This window comes from Hyperoodon ampullatus (assembly GCF_949752795.1).
Source record: "Hyperoodon ampullatus genome assembly, chromosome: 3".
NCBI classification, from domain to species: domain Eukaryota; kingdom Metazoa; phylum Chordata; class Mammalia; order Artiodactyla; family Ziphiidae; genus Hyperoodon; species Hyperoodon ampullatus.
The window spans coordinates 56,333,033-56,350,998 of record NC_136916.1 but is presented as its reverse complement, the minus strand read 5'-3'; the positions used below and the strand labels follow the sequence as shown (position 1 = coordinate 56,350,998).

General features: G+C 49.6%; 1 protein-coding gene across 1 annotated transcript; it reads left to right on the top strand.

Moving 5' to 3' along the window:
- Positions 1-9,613: 9,613 nt before the first annotated feature.
- On the top strand, positions 9,614-11,102 carry LOC307050446 (cyclin-dependent kinase 16-like; the record flags this gene model as incomplete). The annotated part of the gene is given in 2 exon segments (XM_079700502.1): positions 9,614-10,497; positions 10,499-11,102. Coding segments are annotated over 2 exon segments (1,488 nt in total).
- Positions 11,103-17,966: the final 6,864 nt, after the last annotated feature.

Below are 17,966 nucleotides of genomic sequence, written 5' to 3'. Positions count from 1 at the left end.
ATTTTTCATCTGGATTCTATTTATTATTTTACTGTTGGGAAGGAGCAAAAAAATCCATGTTTTTATAGCAAATAAAGCTGGCTGCAGTAATTATGCAGGCTCAACATATTTGTTCTGGAGCAGGAAGTTGGAATTCAGCCTGACTCTCAAACATTTGGGTGAGATCTAATTGAGAAAGACATTTCAAAGAACAAATATTTAGGAATGCGGAGTTTCGCTGATGGTCTCTCTTGGCTAAGCATGAGTCCCTTGCTTTTAGCTTGATCTTTAGAGGTGGTGCCTGGTGATGGGGAAGGACCTGGTGGGTAATATTGAGACCACAGTCCAAACGTGAGGCTGAAATTTAGAGATAATCAGTGAGTCTGAGTAAAGGGAAGAAAGATGCCTTCAGGGAATATATCCTTTGTAACTGATGAGCAAAGGGAGAATCAATGTATCAGAGATAGATTGAATACTTATTGAATGTCTAATCTTGGGAAAGGAACAATGAGGGCAGGGAGCAGGACTTTTACTTGTTGTGTATCTCCCATAATGCTTGGCTCAGTACCTGTAGTGACAAGAGCCCTTGATTGGAGTGGGTATCAGTCAGGGCTGCAAGTAGCAAAAAACCTGAACACAACTGGCTGAAACAATAAGGAACTTAGTATCTCCCAGTACAACAGGTGTGGGCTGTCTGCCCCAAGCTTAGTTCTTTCAGTGGTTCAGCAGCATCATCAAAGGTCCAGATTCTTTTCATCTTTTCTTGGTCTCAAGGTCACAAGATGGCTGTAACAGATCCATGTATTACACCTTTACAATGTGGAGAGGCAGAAAAGGCAGGAGGGGAACCTTTACCAGAAGGCTCAGCAGGCTTTCCCTCGTGTCCAATTGGCTGGAATTGTGAGTCACATGTCCATGCATAAGCCAGCCACAGGCAAAGGAAGGAGACCATCATAATTGGTCTAGAATAATCTTGATTTGTGTGTTGAGCCTCAGAGAGGAAAAAAATTAGGAGGCTTTTGGAAAGAAGAAAGGAGCAATCAACAATATCTGCTCTAGAGTTTGACCTGGGTTTGAATTTTCGGTACTCCTTTTTAGCCCGGTGACCCTAAGCAAAGTATTTCACTTCTTTGTGCCTCAGTTTACTCATCTGGGCAATAGGGATTTATTGGGCAGATAAATCTGAATTAACTCAATAATTGCACTTGATTAGTATGGAAGAAGTACATTATTTGAAGATTTGATCTCTGACATCAAAGGATTACAATCTAGTTCAGGAGACATGTGAGGACTAGAACATGTAGACTATCAGATAATCAGAGAACACACCCAGAGAGTAAACAAATAATTATGACTTGCAGACCAACCATGGTAGGAGGAGCATGACATCAGTAGGAGCCACAGTAGTTAGGGAAGACTTCCTGGAGGAGGTTGTTCATAGTGCATACGGGAACTCCAGCATCTTAGTATGGATGGGTTATGAGCTCCTTCTGCCCAGCTTGCTGCCTCTTGCTTTTCTTTTCTCAGTGGTAAAATGGGACCGTTAGGCCAAGATGAGATCCTATATCTTATCCTATATCTTGCTGATTAGATGATATGATGATGATGATGATGTTTGGCTGCCATTATAAAGTCTATATGCCTAGAATGAAATCTAATGTCTTCCCACTTCTCAAGCCATCTGCCCTTCTGGATTCTTCATTCTTGTTGTTGGCAACACCGTCTTCCCAGATGCTTGGGCTCAAAACCTTAGCAACACTTTTGCCTCCTTCCTCTATTTCCTGTATTCAAGCACCGACTTTCTTTTGTTTTCATTATGTTTCTTGAATATAAGTCCTCCTTTCTGGCATGAGACTTCCCCTTTGTACAGGTTCTTTCCACCTCATGCTGGGTGATGGCACTGGCCTCCTGCTCTGATCTCCCAGCCCCAAGGCATAGCGCCTGGGGATCATAGGGACGTACATCTCCTACAGGAGCAGTCTACAGGGCTCTGCAAATAGGATTGTCTGTAATTCTAGTGCAGAGGCAGCCATGAGCCTAGAATCTGTGCTGTAGACACATTATGTTGCCTGAGGTGCCATTTCCCAGCCTCTATCTCCCTCCTTCAAGTCATCCTAAAATGTCATTTTTACCTTACATTTTTCCCCACAGTATTCACTGGATGAAGCCCAAACTCCTCACATTGACCCTCATAAGTCTCCACAATCTGCCTGCATCCTTTCTCCCCATCTTTACCTGTCAGGACTCACCACCACGTTTGACTCGGCTTCAAGTTCTGCCTTTCTCTGTGTTTAAGCCAAACCATCCTTTCCTTCAAGGCCATTGTTAGAGCCACATCCTCATTTGACCTTCCCTGACCACCAGAGCCCACAGCCATCTCGAAGCATCGATCTTTCCTTCCCCTGAACTTCTGTAGCAATTATTGCCTACACCACAAATTCGGTACTTCATAATACACTCTAGGGTCATTGTTCAGCATTTTGTTGAAATGTTCCTCGTCTTCCCAATTGGATGTAAGGCCGTCGAGGTCTGAGATGGGGTGGGAGTGGATCCTTCTTTGTATCTAGTTGTGACATGCAAGCACAGGGTACTTCAGTGAATTTTTTTTTTTTTTTTTTTTTGTAGTACGCGGGCCTCTCACTGTTGTGGCCTCTCCCGTTGTGGAGCACAGGCTCCGAACGCACAGGCTCAGTGGCCATGGCTCATGGGCCCAGCCGCTCCGTGGCATGTGGGATCTTCCCAGACCAGGGCACGAACCCGTATCCCCTGCATCGGCAGGCGGACTCTCAACCACTGCGCCACCAGGGAAGCCCCAGTGAATATTTATTGAATTAATAAATCACAGGAATAAGGGAAATAAGATTATTTACTTGAAAAGTCAGTTAATCTTCACCCTTTTTACCTTAACCTCACTTTGGAGATGGGACTCAATTTGATGAATGCCTGCCTACTATATGCCGGGCACTAGTTTAGGTGATTTTGGGGAGTTGTTTTAACTCAGCCTTGTAACCACCCTGTGAGGTTGGGATTATGGTCATCATTTTACAGATGAGGAAGTGGAGGCTGGGAGAGGTTAAGTGGCTTCTTCCTGACATTCTCCTGACCCATGGGTGCCCTGTTCTCCCAGTCTCTTTTCCCCATTTGCTGTGTCCCACAGCCTCCTTCTGTCTCTTGTCTCTGATAAGACTCAGGCCCTCTCTTGCTCATTGGGGGACTTTTTAAACTCTGATGTTTACAACAACTCTTTCCTGAAGTCCTTCCACCCCCAGTTAGGTTGTGGCTCATTTTGACCCCTCACCTTTTTACCTTGACTATCTTTCCTGCCACCCTCAAGCCTGGGCCGGAGATTCCTTTGACAGCATAAAACATTCTGCTAGTGGGATCAAGCTGGATCTGAGCCAGGTTTTCTGAACTCCTCTGCCCTCCCTTTACCCCCACTTGACCCTTTGTATCCATCCACCCTCGCCTGCAACCACTCCTGTTCTGTGTCTCTGGTGTCTTACCTGTGGAAGGTAGACACTGCTGACCTGTCAACAGGAAGCAGGTCTCTGCTACCTCCAGGAGCTTTGACTGGCATTCTGCCATCCTTTATAGCATTCTTCTTTCATCTCATTCATTCATTCATTCATTCTGTAAATACTGATCATTGATCACATACTCAGTATAGCAGGGAACAAAACAAAGCCCTTGCCTTCATGGAGCTTGCATTGAAGTGGGGGAGACAGGTGGTAAAAAATGAACACATTATATACTTTATGCTTGTTGCAATGAAGAAAACTAGCAAGGTGAAAGGGTATGTATGGTGATGGGCTGCAGTGTGGTCAGGGAAGGCCTCTCTGATGGTGACATTTGAGCAGAGACTGAGAGGAGGGATGCCATGTGGGTCTCTGGGAGTAGGGACACCAGGCAGAGGGGATAGTAAGTGCAAAGGCCCTGAGGTGAGAACTCCCCTGGTAAGTCCAAGGATAAGCAGGAAGGTGACAGTGGAGAGAAGGAGGGGAGCTTGGTAGGAGGTGAGGGCTGCCCATCTCCAGCTTTCTCACTGCCTCAGGAATGCTGTTGCCTTCTCACAGCTTTTACCACTGGCTGAAATGATCACTTCCCTCCACTCAACCAGGTCCCACTCAGCCTTCACAGCTCAGCTCTGGCCCCCCACCTTCTAGGGGGCTTCCATCTCTGCCATCTCTCATTGATCTACCTCTCCCCTGAGTTCCTACAACTCCCGTCTCTCCACTACACAACCGAGCTGTTGATTATCTGCTGGCTGGTTCATCTTCACCTGGGCTTTGTCTGTGTAGGTCTCACCTCTCTAACAAACCAGCTCCTTGAAACTGGTTTATTCCTTCTCCCCAGGAGCCAGCACTGAGCAGGGCTCAGTGTCTACCTGTTGGTGATGCTGGTGTCAGAAGTGGGAAAGGGGCGGGCTCTGCAAAGATCTGTGGCTGGAATCTTCTTCATACTATGTTCATTATCCCTTCACAATAGACAGGAAATCTTTTATTCTGGACATCCTTGGAGCACTTGGAGCTGGGAGCCTCTGGAAGCCTCTGCCTGGAGCTGGGAGAGGAATCCACTTTTCCGCAGGACTTGGATGAAATTTTGGCTCTGAGGTGTGGTGGGGAGAGGAGCTGGGGTGCAGAGAAAGCCACTTGTTTATTAGCCTTTATTGTTCAGTCAAAGTAGAATAAGATGTTTCAGGAGCAACGGAGGAAGGAATTTACCCAAGAGTCCAGAGACTTCCCTGACATCCAAGGTAGGGATCCTGAGTGTGGAGATTGACCTATGAGTGACCTTGGGCAAATCACTTAACCTTCACCTATTGCAGTTTCTTCTCAGCCAAACCTCCCTTCTGCCCATCCACTGTAGAAGAAAATGAACAATTAGCCTGATTTTTAGGCTGGTCTCTGCATTAATCTTTATTTATTTTATTTTATTTTATTTTATTTTATTTTATTAGTTTCTGCTTTATAACAAAGTGTAATCTTTAGATCAATGGTTTTAAAACTTGAGAAATGTACAGATGGTTCCATTTTAAAGGGAGAGGGACTTCCCTGGTGGCGCAGTGGTTAAGAATCCGCCTGCCAAGTCAGGGGACACGGTTTGAGCCCTGGTCTAGGAAGATCCCACATGCCGCGGAGCAACTAAGCCCGTGCGCCACAACTACTGAAGCTCACGTGCCTAGAGCCTGTGCTCCACAACAAGAGAAGTCACTGCAATGAGAAGCCCGCACACCACAACGAAGAGTAGCCCCTGTGCACTGTAACTAGAGAAAGCCCGCGTGCAGCAATGAAGACCCAGTGCAGCCAAAAATAAATTAAAAAAAAAATAAAGGGGGAAAATGCTTCCCACAGACCTCCAATATTGTCTTAAATTACTAATATTATATATATATTATTATATATATATAAACACAAAACTAGACATAAACAACTTATGCTTATAGCTCATACATAGTCTTAGCGCCCAAACAAGTTTATAAATTAAAATGCAAACTACAAAGCCAGTAACATTCAGATTAACAATATTAATTTAACGTGATAGATGCTCTTGTGCTAAGACTACATCAGCCCTTGCTACATGATCATGGTTTTGGTTGCTCCCTCCACCACACGCCCTGTGGTGACTCAACTCTCCCCCTGCTTTTCTTAGCTTGAACAACTGTGAAGCTTTTGTTCCTACAATGTGCTGAAGGGTCATCTGGCCAGCCCTTGGCACAAAAGCATTTGTGTGTCAGGCAGCCACTTTTTTCTCATTAGCCCACAACAATTAAAGGAGCTCTCTTTAATTCTGGTGCAACAACAGACGCTGATGCAAAGCTGCCTTGAGACTGAGTGTGACTACTTGATCACTGAAATGAAAGCACAACACTAGTACTTCAGTGCCTAAGGAACCCCTGCTTGAGAACAAATGTTGAGTGCTCTGAAAGAGCGCCCCCAGAGGTCTGAAAGAGTTAATGCTAGAACTGTGGATGATTGTTCTGCAATCCTAATAATAGAAACCACATTTTGGACCTTTGCATGCACCACTATCTCAAGAGGTAGGTAGAATAGTATTAGCCTTATCGTACAGACGAGAAGGTTGAGGCTCAGAGAAATTGAGCAGTCAAGGTCCCACTGGACATTGGCAGTGTCTGGATTCCACACAGGTCTGCATGACTCAGAGCCCCTGAATTTGCTACTAGGCTTCACTGCCTCCTTCCCTATGAACCCTCACCAGGTTTCAGGGCTCTTTGATCAGAGTACAAGGACTCTGGAGTAATTTGGGAACCTCTAGATTCTCCCAGTGGACTCACTGCTTTCTGGTGGAGTAGTTAGGGTGTTATTTGATGCAGAAAAGAGAAGTGAAGCTAGTAAAGAGCAGGATAATGGTTCTCAGATCCTCGGGTGGCTTTGGATGGCAGTGGCAGGGGATGGAGGCTTCCCTGAAGGTGCGTGGGAGGAGTGGATGCCAGTTACGCTAGCAGAGAAGATACCTTAACAACGGCTACCTTGGTTAGGGCTTCACACTTTAACAAGCACTTTTTTGGTGCATTTATTTTCAAGTTTGTCCTTTTAAAATTTTCTTATTTTATTTTCTTATTTTATTTTATTTTTTGCGGTACGCGGGCCTCTGACTGTCGTGGCCTCCCCCGTTGTGGAGCACAGGCTCCGGATGCGCAGGCTCAGCGGCCATGGCTCACGGGCCCAGCCGCTCCACGGCATGTGGGACCTTCCCGGACCGGGGCACGAACCCGTGTCCCCTGCATCGGCAGGCGGACTCTCAACCACTGCGCCACCAGGGAAGCCCTGTCCTTTTTTTAGAATTTTATTTTTATTGTGATAAAATACACATAACATAAAATTTACCATCTTAACCATTTTGAAGTGTACAGTTCACTAGTATTAAATACTTCATAATATTATGCAGCCATCACCACCATCCCTCTCTATAACTTTCTAGTGTGTATTTTACAACTTTGCAAAGCAGGTCATTATCCTCAGAAACAAGGGCTCAAGTGGCTTGCCCAAAGTCACACCCCAAACCTGTGCCTGCCTGCCTCTCAACCATGACCTTGAGTGATAGTGGTGGGCTTGGTTTCCCAAAGGCTTCTGTGGGACCATGTGAGGTGGCCAGGCTTTCTGAGGTAGGGGCTGAATGGGATGACCTTGGAAGGGCTGTCCTGGAATTGATGCTGCCGGTCAGGGTCGGCGTGACTCATTCCTGGGTATCTGGAACCCACCTTTCCTCAGATAGAAAATTATTTAAAACCTACTCCTGCCCTTGGAAGCTGCCCTCCCCCTGCCTGACTTGACTGGTTTATCATCCAAGTTTAAAATAACTACAGTAAATAATAACACCCCAAAACGTTTTTATCCTGTTGTGGATGAGCAACAATCTACATATGCAAATAAATGGCATGCCTGTCCCCATGAATATTAATTTGGAAAGAGCCGAAGGTCCTAAAATACACTCGAAACCCTCAATGTGGCATTTTGCAACTCTTCCAACTTGCTCCGAAATCACGGCCTTATTATATCTCAGGGTTCCCCTGCTCCAAGCTGACCTCCCTTTTGAACCTCTGAGGCTACCAGGGGGACATAGAATATCTCAGGTAGGCAGGCCAGAGGCCCGGGGGTGATGGCCGAATCCTAACCCCTGGGGCTGTGGTTGACCTTGTCCTTCCCTGGCAGGGCCCAGGCGTGCGCTCCTCTCAGATCCCAGCGTTAGCAGTGAGTCCCCAAGGTCAGGGGACTGTTCTGGGGAACATCGCAGGGCAACTGCCAGCCTCAGGCTCTTGTGCTATCAGGGAGATGGAAGGTGGGGGAGGGAGGGGCCTTGAGAATCAGCTTGTCTTATCTCTCAAATGAGGCAAATGAAGAAACTGAGACCCTGGGATGGTGGGTGACTTGCCCAAAGTGACATGGTGACTTAATGGCAGGGAGTGACAAATATTGCTCATTCTTTGCCCTGAAAAGCACATTTCCTTTTCAGTGTTTGTGTGTGTGTGTGTGTGTGTGTGTGTGTGTGTGTAGGAAGTGGTGGGCAGAGTGGCATTTAAAGTTTGTATACTTTGGGGGAAAGTGTCATTCTTCTAGTGTGAACATTCACCCAGAGACAGGCAGAGACTGAAAATCCAGTCTTGTATCCCATTTGGGTTGAAAGAAATGGTTGCCTTCCTCCCCCAGGAGATTTCCAAATTAGATTATACTAAGGCCAGAATTAACGTGAGGTCGCATGGTAGAGCACACCCCAGCCAAAGTGATGAAAGGGCCAGATGGAGAAGGGCAGGAGTGTCTCTGAGGAAGCCAGAGGTTAGCCGCTGGCTGGGGAGGACCACAAGGTGGAGGAGTGAAGAGCTGGCAGTGATGTCTGTGTCCCATTGTGTACAGGGAAGGCTCTGCTGGGGGAGGGGGAATGGCGTGGCTTCATGGTACCCTACGAAGCTGGGTCTCTCTCTTTCCGGCTGCTTACTGGGTAAGTTCGGGCCTATCCGCTCACCTTTGGGTTTCCTTTTCCATGTTAGTAAATATTGGAATATTCACCCCCCTACATCCCACTTCTTAATCTTGCTTCGTGAAGATCAAATGAGGATTTAAAGTTCCTGCACCATGCCTGGCACAAAGTAGGTATTCAGTACGTCTAGACTGTTTTCTTTTCCAGATAGATTTATCAGACTGGCTGCACTGGGTCAGCATGGAGATGTGTACATCTGTGTTTGTGTCCGTGTTGGTGTGTTTCTACGTGTGTGTGTCTGCATATGTGTTCGTGTTCATCCATGTGTGTGGTGGAGTGGGTAGGTGTGTAAGTGAGTCTGTGTGTCTTTGTGAACGGCTGGGTGTCTGTGTGTCAGTGTTTCATGACAGCATGACTGTGTTTCTGTGAGTGTGTGTTTTAATATGTGTGTCAGTGTGGTGACAACAGTTGTATGTGTGTATGTGTGTGTACACGTGTATGCAGTGCAGTGCTGGTGTGACTGGAAGAGTCCGTGGGGTTGGGAAGGTTCACAGTGCCGTGGACGTGGGTCCTCTCTAAGGTGCTCCCAGCCAAAGCATTCACCTGGTTCCTGACCCCAGGTCCTAACTACCCTGGGTTCGCTTTCCTCTACCTCCCTCTAGAGGCCACTGGGCGCCTTAGCCCTGACCCGGCCCTGGGTCATTTGCATAACGGCTGCATATTACATGCATATCATTTGCATTGTCTACAGAGACTCTGCTTTCAGTTATGCAGTTTTCAAGGTAAAATGGAGTTGCTCGTCTTCAAGGTCATTATGTTAAGAATTGCTGCTAGAGTCGGCTCTGAACCGCGAGCCGCCGTGAGCTCTCGGATTCTAGCCGGCGCCAGCAAGCCCAGGGGCATCGCTCGCAGCGGCCAAGCTCATGGCCGGATGAGCGGGACGCCGCCTCCGCCTCAGCCGCCGCCGCCGCCGCCTCCTCCTCCTCCTCCTCCTCCTCCTCCTCCTCCTCCTCCTCCTCCTCCTCCTCCTCAGCCGGCGGCGGCCCGGGCCCAGCAGCCATGGCCGAAGACTACTAGGACGGGCGCCTGAGGCGAACAGGAGGAGAAGGAGGTCGCGCGGCCTCAGCCCGGACCGCTGCCCCAGGAGCCACCGCGCCGGTCCCGCGGCGTTGACATTGCTCGCGCGCCCCCGCCGTTGGCCATGGATCGGATGAAGAAAATTAAACGGCAGCCGTCAATGGCCCTCCGAGGGGACCGAGGCGTAGATAAGACCAATGGTGCCCCTGAACAGATAGGCCTGGATGAGAGTGGCAGTGGCGGCGGCAGTGACCTTGGAGAGGGCTCCACATGTGCTGCCCCTGGTGAACCTCGCTCTGGACGGGGCCCACTCAGCTCTGCACCAGAGATTGTACACGAGGACTTGAAGATGGGGTCTGACGGGGAAAGTAACCAGGCTTCAGCCACGTCCTTGGATGAGGTGCAGTCACCAGTGAGGGTGCGCGTGCGCAACCATCCTCCACGCAAGATCTCCACTGAGGACATCAACAAGCGCCTATCACTACCAGCCGACATCCGGCTGCCCGAGGGCTACCTTGAGAAGCTGACCCTCAATAGCCCCATCTTCGACAAGCCCCTCCGCCGCCGCCTCCGCCGTGTCAGCCTGTCTGAGATTGGCTTTGGGAAACTGGAGACCTACATCAAGCTGGACAAGCTGGGAGCGGGTACCTATGCCACTGTCTACAAAGGCAAAAGCAAGCTCACAGACAACCTCATGGCACTCAAGGAGATCAGACTGAAACACGAAGAGGGGGCACCCTGCACCGCCATCTGGGAAGTGTCCCTGCTCAAGGGCCTCAAACACGCCAACAGCGTCACGCTACACGACATTATTCACACGGAGAAGTCCCTCACTCTTGTCTTTGAGTACCTGGACAAGGACCTGAAGCAGTACCTGGATGACTGTGGGAACGTCATCAACATGCACAATGTGAAACTGTTCCTGTTCCAGCTGCTCCGTGGCCTGGCCTACTGCCACCGGCAGAAGGTGCTACACCGAGACCTCAAGCCCCAGAACCTGCTCATCAGTGAGAGGAGAGCTCAAGTTGGCCGACTTTGGCCTGGCCTGGGCCAAGTCAATTCCAATGAAGACCTACTCCAATAAGGTGGTAACACTGTGGTACCGGCCCCCCGACCTCCTGCTCGGGTCCACAGACTACTCCACTCAGATTGACATGTGGTGTGTGGGCTGCATCTTCTATGAGATGGCCACAGGCCAGCTCCTCTTCCTGGGCTTCACGGTGGAGGAACAGCTGCACTTCATCTTCTGCATCTTGGGAACCCCAACTGAGCAGACATGGCCGGGCATCCTGTCCAATGAAGAGTTCAAGACATATAACTACCCCAAGTACCGAGCCGAGGCCCTTTTGAGCCATGCACCCCGACTTGACAGCGATGAGGCTGACCTCCTCACCAAGCTGCTTCAGTTTGAAGGTCACGATCGGATCTCCGCAGAAGATGCCATGAAACATCCATTCTTCCTCAGTCTGGGGGAACGGATCCACAAACTTCCTGACACTACTTCCATATTTGCACTAAAGGAGATCCAGCTACAAAAAGAGGCCAGCATTCAGTCTTCGTCAGTGCCTGACTCAGGCAGGCCAGCTTTCCGAGTGGTGGACACCGAGTTCTAAGCCACAGACCGAGGTCCCAGCAGGCAGCAGCTGGAGGGATGCCATACCCCTCACAGGGCAGCCCCCAACTGCATCATCCTCCCTGCTTGCTGCCTGCCTACCTGCCTGACTCATGCTCGCCTGCCCACATGTCCCCTGCTGCCTGTCTGAACACCCGACCATTGGCCTGTTGGCCCACCCATTAGCCTGTCCGCTGGGTGCTAACAAAGTTCTCATCGTTCCTTCGCCTGATCTGTCTGTCTGTGTGTCTCTCTCTTTCTGTCTCGGTAGTTGCCGGCGGACAGCATGGCCGTGCCAGCCTCCCACACTGAGGCCAGGCCTATACCCCTCCCCATCATGCCCTGCCCCCGCAGGACCACTGCCCCATGGCAAGCCAGGGGTCTGGAGCTAACCCAGGCTGGGGATCTCAACTCAGACAAGACACAGTGATGCCTTGGATCTGAGGCTCCCCTATCTGCTTTCCTGCCTGCCCCACCTGCCTCATGTTGTGTGGGCCTTTTTGTTTGTTTCATTCATTGTTGTTTTTTAATTATTTTAAATGAGGTTTTCATTTTTTAAATGCAGTATCTCTGTATACAGGCTGGCTGGGCCCCACCCACTGTGTGGCCCTCCCACAGTATTTTGTGCAATGAAGCCCCACTCCCAGCCTTTCCATGGCAGGGACACAACCCCTATTCAAAACCCTGACCATCACCAGACCCTGGGGCCAGCTAAGGGAAAGCATGCCTCGACCACTCGCCTTCCGACCCCCACCTGCCATCCCCAGCTGCAGGGGGACTTGGGGACTACTGGAGACTCTCTGGGAGATGGATGAGGTGCAGGGTCCCCACTCTTTCCCTCCTGCAGTCCCATAGCAGGGGCCTCCTTCTCAGGGTCTCCCTAGCCCAGCCCTCCTGCCCCCGTCCCACTCGGTGCTGTTGAGTAGGGGCCCTGCCAGGAACTGACCAACTCAGCGAGGAGCCATAGTGTGTCTATGTGCACAGGCAGGGACAGAGGGGCACATGCGGGGGGGGTATGCCCAGGCGTTACCCCCTAACCCCTGGGGAAGGTGAGGCAGGGCAGGGACAGTCTCTGGGGTCAGTCTCCAGATGGGTGGTTACCTCCCCTTCACTCTAAACCCTGGGGCCCTCAAATGGGGTGGGAGGGCAGGGGCCTTCCTAGGCGGGTTTGGGAGGGGTGGGTTCCTGAATGCACCATAATCGCTGTATGAAATATTAAAAAGTCTAAAGTGAAGAAAAAAAAAAAAGAATGAAAGCCCAAGAAACCTCTGCTTTTCCCTCCGTTGAGCAGAGGGATTGGTTGGTGGGTAGAGGCCCTGGGACCCTGGGAGGAGCAGCTGGGGGGAGGAGACTTTCTTATTCCACTGGCAGTTGCTTTTGGCCAGAGCCACCTATGTCATATGGGAGCCAGAGACTAATACACTCCAACATATGCCCTGTTGCCTGCTTCTCAAGCCACCACCGACTTCCCCCTGTGAGGGGGTTCACTTTGGATGTTTCAGCACCTCTCTACCCATCTCTGGCTGGGGAGGGAACTTGAGGCCAGGGCTGGCCTTATGGGAAACAAAGGAGCAAAGGATGTTTTTTCTTTTCAAATACCTAATACATTACGTATATATATGTATATATGTATATTCATTAATTTTCTTCCAGTTTTATTGAGATATAATTGACATACAGCACTGTATAAATTTAAGGTGTACGGTATAATGATGTGACTTAAATACATCATGAAGTGATTATCACAATAAGTTTAGTGAACATCCATCATCTCATGTAGACACAAAATTAAAGAAATAGAAAAAAAATTGTTTTCTTGTGATGAGAACTCCTAGGATTTATTCTCCTAACAACTTTCATGTGTAACTACAGCAGTGTTAATTATATTTATCATGTTGTACATACATCCCTACCTAGTACAGAAGTAATGATATTTCTAATGCCACAGAAAATACCAACCCAAAAGGCTTCCTTAGGAAGGCTGTACCCCCAAAGTATCTTCCTTATGGGCCATCACTGTGCTCAGCATTCCCTCTTTAGATATGGGTTGAGTCCTTTCTGTGTGGTTTCTGGCATGTTACCTAACTTGCACCCATTTTCTCATCTGTGAAAGGGGCAATAATAATTGTACTTAATACTAATAACAGTACATAGGGTTTTTGTGACGATTAAATGAACAGTGCAGGTAAAGGGCTTAGCTTAGTTCCTGGAACACAATAAAGACTCGGTAAATGTTAGCATCAGCAGTTCTCATGGGCTCCCTCTGAAAACAGAGGTTCCGTAGTATGTCTTTTACACTCTCGTATAAATTGTTTATCAGATGCTCCTCAGACTAGCAACAGGCTTGAATCCCTTCAGTGTCTTTCAGGAAGTCAAGTCCCCAGGGAACCTGGGCTGCTTTTGCCTTCCCATGGGTGGAAGCATTTCCAGGGGCAGCATGGGAAGCAGGAGATTCTTTGTCTGTGTCTCCATGGATTTTTGGATCACTTTCCCCCATCAAAGGGTCAGCAGTATCTTATTTCCTTCTCAAAGTCAATAATTCATCTTCTCTTTTGGTCTTTACTCTGAGTAAAGCCCTACTGGCACCAAGGGCCATCCATGACTGAGTATATTTTAGGTTCCCAGAAAACAGAGCTGGAGGCAAAACTTAGTGCTAATGCTATCCTGGGGGTAGGGGTGCAGTCCCAGGGCAAGGAGAGTGAGAAGAGAAGGGAAGGTAGGCAACAAAGGAGGAAAAGCAAATGCCGACCAGCCACAGCTTTGTAAGGAAGTGAGGAAAGAAAGCCAGTCAGTTACTTACTCATGAGGGATGTCTGTGGTTAAGCCGAGTGGAACCAGTGTGACTCAGAACAGTTTGCCCAGGGTAGAAGAAGGCAGAGAGTCTATCAGCCAGCATCTTGGTCTCTCATTGGTTCCAGTTTTCCCCATGAGGAAACTCCCTTGCATTTCTGGGTCATGTCACCTGGCCCTTCTGGGCAGCCGCTGGGGAAGCCAAATCCCATGCCCTGTGGTATGGCGCCTCAGCTGAGTCCAGAAGTGAGAACCGCCAGCACCTCCTTATGTCCAGTGGATTGAACCTGGGCACTGGAGCTGCTATGGCTCTTGTGTTGGATGCAGGGGAGGCTGTGCCAGAGTCTCATCCCAGGGGAGGCTGAGACAGTGGTGGTGTTAGGTGAAATGCAATGGCAGCAGCCTGGCTCTCCATTGAGAAAGTAACTGATGGATGGTATGGGAGGAAGCTGCGGCAGAGCAAGTCCAGGAAGGCACCTAAGTAGGGTCTGATTCAGCCACCATTAGTCAATTAATTAATACCCAGTTGGGACCAGGTGCTGCAGTCTGGACCTTACCCTGCAGGCAGTGGAGAGCCATCGGCATTCTTGAGCAGACGAGAGACCCATTCAGCACTCAGCAATGACAGAGTATGTTAGTCTGCTCAGACTGCTATAACACAGTACCATAGACTGGGTGGCTTAAACAACAGAAATTCATATTCTCGCAACTCTGGAGCCTGGAAGTCCAGGATCAAGATTCCCGCCAATTTGGGTTCTGCTGAGAGCTCTCCTGCTGGCTTGCAGACAGCTGCCTTCTTGCTGTGTGCTCACATGGCTTTTCCTGGGTATGTGCTCACTCACAGAGGGTGGCAGGGGGAGAGAGAGAGAGAGGGAGAGAGAGTGCTTTCTGGTGACTCTTCTTGTAAGAATGCTAATCGTATTGGATCAGGGTCCCACCCTTATGACCTCACTTGACCTTAATGACTTCCTTACACCAAATACAACCACCCTGGCATTACGGCTGCAACATGAGAATCTTGGGGGGGGGCACAAACATTCAGTCCATGACACAAGGGTTATTTGGAGAGGGTCTGTTTTCAAGTCTGCTTGTCTTTGCCCACAAAAAGTCAGGCGGGGGCTGCTATCAGAAGCCCTGGTATTCCCAACTCATTTCAGGGGAACAGAAAAGACTCAGAGATCACCGTTGCCTAGGGAGTTTCATTCAGCAGTGGGAGAAGGTCCTTCCTGGGTCAGGGACCAGGGTTCCTGGGTTTGAACCTAAGCTCTGCCATTTAAAAGCTGGGTGACCTTGGGCAGGTGACTCAGCCTTTACTTATTCAACACACTTTGATGGAACATTTGTTATGTGCTGGACCCTGTTCTAGCTGTTAGGGATACAGAAGTGAATGACACAAGATGAACAGATTGAAATCCCTGCCCTTGTGGAACTTACATTCTAGTGGAGGCAGCCAGCCTATGAACAAAATAAGTAGGTGATAGAGCATATCTGAAGGTGACAAGGGAGTGATGGAATGGGGATGGGAATACAGTTTTAAACAGTGGTTAGGGAAGGTCTCAATAAAAAGGTGATGTTTGGGACTTGCCTCGTGGCGCAGTAGTTAAGAATCCGCCTGCCAAGGCAGGGGACACGGGTTTGAGCCTTGGTCCAGGAAGATCCCACATGCGGTGGAGCAACTAAGCCCATGTGCCACAACTACTGAGCCCACGTGCCACAAACTACTGAAGGCCATGCCCCTAGAGCCCGTGCTCTGCAACAAGAGAAGCCACCACAATGAGAAGCACGCGTACCACAATGAAGAGTAGCCCCCGCTCGCCACAACTAGACGAAGCCCACGCGCAGCAACGAAGTCCCAACGCAGCCAAGAAATTTAAAAAAAAAAAAAGTGATGTTTAAGTAAAAGCACAAAGGAAGTCAGGAAGGGGACAATGCTGATCACTAGGGGAGATCTTTCTGTGCCTCAGTTTCCTCACCTGTACAGTGGGGTTATGACAGCACCTGCTGCACAGAGCTGCTTTGAGGGTTGAGTTAATCCATGCAGTGGGCTTAGACCTGGCCTGGCACACAGCGAACACTCATTAATGTTGCCTGTTATTATTGTCACTGCTGCTCAGGTAGGATCCTGTCCCTGCCACCTCTGGGCAGCACTCCTGGGCTCCAGATTACAGGGGTTTCAGTGGCCTTCATCTCTCCAGGAGTGGGAGCAGCTCTCCTCCATCCCTCCTCATTAAAAGGGGACACACACCCTTGCAGTTGGAGAAGCGACACATGCATTTTCTTTTTCCTCAAGCATCTAACTCCCAGAGGGAGTCGCAGAAGAGCCTTTAGCAAAATCCAGGTTTAGGAAGCAGCTTCCAGCCTTTCTCTGGAGCATCTGCAGACTGAGTTGAGCAGGTGTTTATGGCCCAGCTCAGAGCTGGGTTGGGAGTCGGAGTCACCCACCATGAGAACCAGACCCCCAGCAGCGGGGTCGTGGGGCCCTGTCCTGCTTTCCCCCAGAAGTGACTGGGTGGCTGCCCACTTCTCATCAACAGGCACCGGGAATTCCTTCAGCAATTGGGTCGCCATTATTTACTATCGCAGAGATTTTTGTGGCTGTAATTTACCACCACTGTGATACCGGGGACCTGAATCCCAGTAGCCCTCAGTATAAATACTGCATCTAATCAATCCTCTATTACTAGGCAAATGCATCCTATAGGCTACTGATGTCTTTTCCTTTCAAACACCTAATACATAATTAATGATACTTCTAATGCCACAGAGGACACCAACCCAAAAAGCTTCCTGCTATAATTTATACCCACCCAGACAAAAAGATTGGTTTATTGGTTCACTTATCATGCAGGAGTGTGCCTCCCCCTCCTTCCCCAGGAAGGGGCCGTAGAGTGGATGAAGGCAGGAAGCTAACCCTCCAGACAGCATTGAGCTAAGCAGGAGGATGGCTACATGTGGGAGGGTACCACGTGCCAGCTTCCTCATGGATTGTCTCATTCAGTTCTCGTGAACCGACCTGTGAGGGAGGTCCTCCTGTTATCCCACTCTCCAGATGAGGAAGCCGAGGCCAGAGAGGTAATGCGACCCAAGGTCACACTTGGGCCTCTCTGCAGGTCGGTGGACTGCACGGGAGAGCTTGGAGGTCCAGGCTTGGACTGTGAGCTGTGTGACCTGGGCAAGCGGCTTAACTTCTCTGAGTCTTAGTTTCTTAGCCTGTAAAATGGCAGCCACAGTTGCTCCTTTGAAGGATTATTCTAGAATTAGAGATAACGGCATGTGTTAGGCACTGGAAACATGCTTACTGTTTTTCTTTTTTGGAAGTGAATGGTGAGAACATCATTTTTGAGCGTATTGTTTTGCCAGCAAGGTGGTCTTTGTTGGCGGAGAGAGTATTTTGGAAAGAGACAGGTGTTGAACACCCTGTCGTCAGGAAACACACCTTCCCTGGGCAGATTTGGCTCCATGAGAAGCTCCCATCACAGGGTCCACCCGGGAAGTTTCCTTCACCAGGCTTTGAGTGGCATCAGCCTTAGGAATGAAGGAAACATGGTTCCTGTCCTTGAGGCACCGCATCTGGTGGAAATGAACAGACTCAATACTCAGTGTGATGAGGCATAACCAGGGTCAGCACACAGGCGCAGGACCCTGACGGCTGGGGGCCCTGGGGTGGTGGTGTCACTGCACAAAGGAAGGAGGTGTCAGGTGGTGGGTGGGGTGTGGCCTATGCCTAGCACAGGGAGGGGCCTGAGAATAAGGACTGAGGTGAATTTTGAGTGTGAGATGGTGGGAACAAGGGTCCAGTCTTTCCCAGGGGCGTTGGGGTGGGCTGCCCATCTTGGCTCCGCCCCTCTGTCCTTCCGCTCTCTCAGGGAGGAGATGGAGCTGAACGGGCAGAGCCTCCTCCCCAGCCTAGGGAGGGAAGGGGAGCTGGAGGCTGAGCAGAGGCAGGAGGGGCCGGGGTGCTTGGGGGTGATGGAGAGGCTGCCTGCAAACAGCCACTGGGACCAGGTGGGCGCAGAGGCTCACAGGGGACCCCTCACAGGCTAAAGAACTGGGATTCAAATTGCTTTCCTTCTCT